This window comes from Triticum urartu, chromosome 1 (genome assembly GCF_003073215.2).
Source record: "Triticum urartu cultivar G1812 chromosome 1, Tu2.1, whole genome shotgun sequence".
In the NCBI taxonomy this organism is placed as follows: Eukaryota; Viridiplantae; Streptophyta; class Magnoliopsida; order Poales; family Poaceae; genus Triticum; species Triticum urartu.
The window spans coordinates 189,327,517-189,332,688 of record NC_053022.1 but is presented as its reverse complement, the minus strand read 5'-3'; the positions used below and the strand labels follow the sequence as shown (position 1 = coordinate 189,332,688).

Sequence of the window (5,172 nt, the reverse complement as noted above, 5' to 3'; positions counted from 1 at the left end):
CATGGAGCGCTCGAAAATAATTAATGATTAAGCCATGTAGACAAAGAAGGTAAGCATGCATGCATGCGGATCTCCAACCAAATGAATGGTTGAGACATGCACAGGAGTCAAGTGTCAACACACCCCACAAACATGGAGGACCAACGAAACAACACAAAATCAATGGTCGTCGTCAGCTCCAAGACAAAAGGTCGACCACCATTTCCGAGGCCGAGGAAGCCCCCTATAAGAGCGTCACCACCCTAGCACATCTCACTACCCTCTCCTTGCCTTGTCTTGGTGCGCCGCTCCATGTATATTTAGCTGCCGATCACCAACAAGAGACCCAACAAAATAAACTATGGCGCTAGCGAACGCACGGCTTGGTGTCCTCATCGTGGCGGCGATGTTATCCGCCAGCTTCCTACCGCTGGCGACGGCTAGAGGGAGGGGCGGCCCCATCAACCCGCTGGTTGCCGGCGTATGCGCGCATACACCGTTCCCCGAGCTGTGCAAGGGCACGGCTGGGAAACACGCGGACAAGTACCCGACCATCGACAATCTGGCAGTGCTTAACATGCAGGTTGACGCGTTTGCCAAGCGAACGGCGCAGGCCCGGAAGTTCGTCTCAAGCGCGTCCCGCAAGGGGACACCGGCGCAGACCCAGGCGCTGAGCTTCTGCGACACCATGTACATGAACACCCAGGACACCATCGGCGCGGCGCAGCGGGCCATCACCTTCAAAGACAAGGGCACGGCCAAGATCATGCTGCAGCTCGCCGTGCAAGACTTCCAGTCGTGCGACCGGCCGTTCCAGCAGTCCGGGATACCAAACCCAATGCTCAAGTACGACGAAGAGCTCAGCCAGATGGCCAATAATTGCATGCAACTGGCCAACATGATGTGAGACGTACCCTTGCATGCACGCAGTCATGCATGGGATGGCCACGGCTGGCAGAAGCTAATGCAAGGATATGCAAGGACTTGAGTTTGCCATTCTGTTATAACAGAAGATCGTTTCCTATATACTTACTTGTTTCTTGACAATTTCCTTTTATTATTTTTTACCGGGCCTGCCTTTGTTGAGTAGGTCTCGAAATGAGGAGGAGGGCCTTTTTCTTTTGTTATTCTTGACTGGTCTCACTTCCTTTGATCCATTCTTGTTAATTTGTTGATGGTGGAGTTTCTTGTTAATTTTTTTATGTCTTATGTGTCGTTTATAATAGAGGCAATTGCACCGGTGGTGTCTAAACTTATCATGGATGTTCAGTTTAGTGCATGAATTTAAAAAATACGCCGAACTGGTTCTAAAACTTGACAGACATGTGCAAATACGGTGCTAATCTCACATGTAGACGTATAGTGTGCTCACATGGCACTGTATTTGGCTGACGTGGCATGGGGCCCGCTTGTAGCAACGAAACATTATCACTTTAATAAAATATATAACTCTATGGTTAGTGGGTCCCTTTTGTCAGTATAGAAGGAAAAATAAATTTTTAGAAGTTACACGAACAAAGTCGTGCGATCTGAAGCTCCTGCGAGCAAAAGCTTCAAGACAAGCCATGCCGACCAGTACACCAGTTATGCTTCTACGAAAACTTTGCCCCGTCCTGCTTATTAATATTTTTTTGAGAAAAACTTATAAATGAATTATAAACGCAAAGGCTTGTGGTGCTTAGATGGGCTGCAGCCAGTGGCTCATTTAGCACATGTTAAATTAAAAAATTGTAAAACACTTCTAAATTATAGTCATAATAATAAATATTAGATCCAAATGTCATGTCTTATTAATAGTTGACTTGTGTATAAAAATGTTTGTATTCACTAATTTAAAAAAAACATTTATTGAACATTCTTAGAGAATCCATGACTGTATATTTTAAATGTTTGTATACTAAAGATTTCACAAAAATCATATATTATATTCCAAACAGTATTTTCTATATAATAAGTGAATATGTTTAAAATTACAGGAACATTTTTAGTGTATTATTTTATAACATACCTCTATATATTTGTTTTGTGTACCATGTGGTTATTTTTTTTATTATTTATAGAACTTTCAAAACAATACATGCACACAAATATTTGTATACCATGAGTTAATTATTAATAAAATACAAATATTCATATACCATGAGTTAATTATTAATAAAACACAAATATTCGTATACCATGAGGTAATTATTAATAACACACGAATATTTTAATATAATTATTTTTATTATTATTATTATTTACAGACTTTTTAAAAAATTAACATGTGCTAAATGGGCCACTGGCTGCAGCACGTTTATGCCTTTATATTACAAATCAATAATGTAAGAGTGGTTAGAGCCCTGCAACCAGGAAGCAGTCAAGCAGCAGGTTGCTCGTTCGAGCTTTGTCAAGCACGATTTTTAATTTCAATTTTCCTTCTGGACTGACAGCCAGGACCCACTAGTCATAGTATTTAAATAATCATATTTTGCATCGCACAAATCATATTTCGTTATTACAAGTGGACCCATGCCACATCACTTAAATATGGTGCCATGTCAGCACATTATACGTCTACAAATGTGTTTAGCACCATATTTGCATGCACCAACCAAGTTTTAGAACCAGTTCGGTGTATTTTTCAACTTCAGGCACTAAACTGAACATGCAGGGCAAGTTCAAGCACCACCGATGTAATTACCTCTTTATAATACTTTTGGATTACCGAGATTTATAATAACGAGAGCATAGATTGTGCACATACATTCCTATGCTTACTAAATTGGTAGTACGCTGAAAAATCTTCCCTGTTTGACTGTTTCATTTGTCGGCTGCACAAGGGAATAACCAGTGTAAACATAGAAGGTGCTTTGCCATTTATAACAATAATTGTTTTTTGAACCGACAGGGGGAGGGGGGGGGGACACCAATGGAAGCCGCATATGTTTCGAAAACTGCTTTTGAAGCTCAGCCTCTATGCAGGCCTCCTAATTCAAAATTCATAAAATTCTGAAAACAAGTCAGATATGCATGAAGGCATAACACATGTGTGTAAATTTTTAGGGCACAATACATGTGTGTAAGTTTTAAGGGCAAAATACGTCGATATGATGGCTGCGCAAAAAAGAAAGAAACAAATCAGAGGTTTTTTAACACATGATATTATACATACTCCTGTTGGAATAGTTGAATAGAGATAGGACTCCGGGCAAATACCCTTTGGCTCTCGCATGTATATACACCCTATATGGGATATTTTTTAAAAATAATTAAACAAAAAGTCAAAATGGTTCAAAAGTATTTTTAGATTAAACTTGACTTACTTGCGCACTAGTATATAAGTTTTCACCAAAAAAGAACCAACGCTGACTTCACAGCGAAAAAGACAAAAATTATTTGCTATTATAGGTCACTATTCACGCTATTTTGACAGAAAATTTGTCTTTTTTGAAATGAAGTCAAAGAGGAATTTTCCTTTTGTGAAACTTTTCTCACAAGTACAATGAAAGGTCATGTTTATTTCAAAAATATTTTCAGAAATTTTTGACTTTTTATTGAATTGCTAATTTTTTTCCATATAGGGTACATATGTACCGAGAACCAAACGTTCCCCTCCTAGGACTCCTCGTGTTTAAACTTGTACTCTTTCTCTATCTCTTCTGTTGTCCAACCCCTTCCCATTTCTGTAACCGACCTTCTGTAAATGATCTCTTCGATCGATCATCTTGTAAGCCACAACATTATTGATGTAAATACAAGTGCGGCCCGAGAAAAGGGTTCTATGCTTCCCAATTATTCTTACATGGTAATCAGATCAACTTCTTCCTAGAGATCAAAAGGAGATCGCATCTAGCTTTACCCCAACCTAGCCATGACCACCGCTTCCACCCAATCTAGCACCATGAGTGCGCTCTCCACGTCCGTTGCCTCCTCATCCACCTTCGCACCATCCTCAATGTCCACCTCCCATACCATGTCCATCGGATCACCGCCCCAAGAGACGCTCACGAGGAACAATTTCCTCATGTGGAAAGCCATCGTGCTGCCCCAAATCAAGGGCACACAGATGGGACACCACCTCGATCCGGAGAGCCAAGCGCCGCCAGAATTTCTCACCATCACCAAAGATGGAAAAGGGGAGCAGATCGCCAACTTCGCGCGCGTCCTCTGGTATGCACAACAGCAACAAGTACAAGGTTTTTTGATGGGTTCTCTCTCTCGCGAAATCCTTGCACAGGTGGTCACTCTTCAGACGCCGGCGGAGGCATGGGCGGCGATCCATGCCACGTTTGCTGCATAAACCCAAGCTCAAGCTATCAACACCTGCATCGAGCTCACAAACCTCAAGAAGGGAAATCTGACTATGGCGGAGTATCTTGCCAAAATCCAGATGCTTTCAGATGAGATTGCCAGCTCCGGAGCAGTGCTAGGCAGCGCTGAGATCGTCTCCCATGTCCTTGGTGGTCTCGACCTTGACTACAACCTGGTCGTATCAACACTTGCGGCTCGGGTAGAGCCCGTGACTGTCCAGGAGCTCTACAACCAGCTACTGAGCTTCGATGCCCGCCTAAACCTTCTCCATGGTATGAACATCCGCCAGTCCTCCATTAATGAAGTGTCCTGTGGTCGCGGAGCATGCCGTGGGCATGGTCAGGGGCGAAACCGCAACAGCAGTAGCAGCGGAGGGCGCGCCCGCAGCAATCAGGGCAGTAACAACAAGTACTATGGCAGCGGCAACAATCAGGGCGCGCGTACTGGTGGGGGCGGCTACACCAACACAAATGCCTCTGCTAGATACGCCAACAATAACTCTGCCGGTGGATCTTCTTCTTCCAACCAGGTTCGGTGCCAACCTTGCAAAAAACTGGGCCATGAAGTCTTGGATTGTTGGCACCGTTTTGATGAGGATTATGTGCCTGATGCCCGTCATGTACCAGCTGCAATCAGGAAGCAAGGTGGAGATGTAACCATCTGGTACGCGGACTCTGGAGCTACGGATCATGTCACCAATGAACTTGAGAAACTAGCCATGAGAGAGAAGCACATCGGCAACGATCAGATTCACACCGCTAGCGGTGCAGGTATGGACATTTGTCACATTGGTGAAGCATCTATTAGTTCCCCTACTTTTAAACGTGATTTATCTTTAAAAGATGTCCTTCATGTTCCTCAAGCCGACAAGAATCTAGCATCTATGTCTCGTTTAATTGT

The 5,172-nt window shown here is 43.1% G+C and overlaps 1 protein-coding gene and 1 non-coding gene across 2 annotated transcripts; both read left to right on the top strand.

The window, feature by feature from the left end:
• Positions 1 to 340: 340 nt before the first annotated feature.
• LOC125522206 lies at positions 341 to 886 on the top strand. Its single transcript, XM_048687321.1, has one exon. The coding sequence runs from the start codon at positions 341 to 343 to the stop codon at positions 884 to 886; it is 546 nt and encodes a 181-aa protein (XP_048543278.1).
• A 3,507-nt stretch (positions 887 to 4,393) lies between these two features.
• Positions 4,394 to 4,523, top strand: LOC125533325. Its single transcript, XR_007294220.1, has one exon. It is a non-coding gene; the product is annotated as a small nucleolar RNA Z247 (small nucleolar RNA).
• Positions 4,524 to 5,172: the final 649 nt, after the last annotated feature.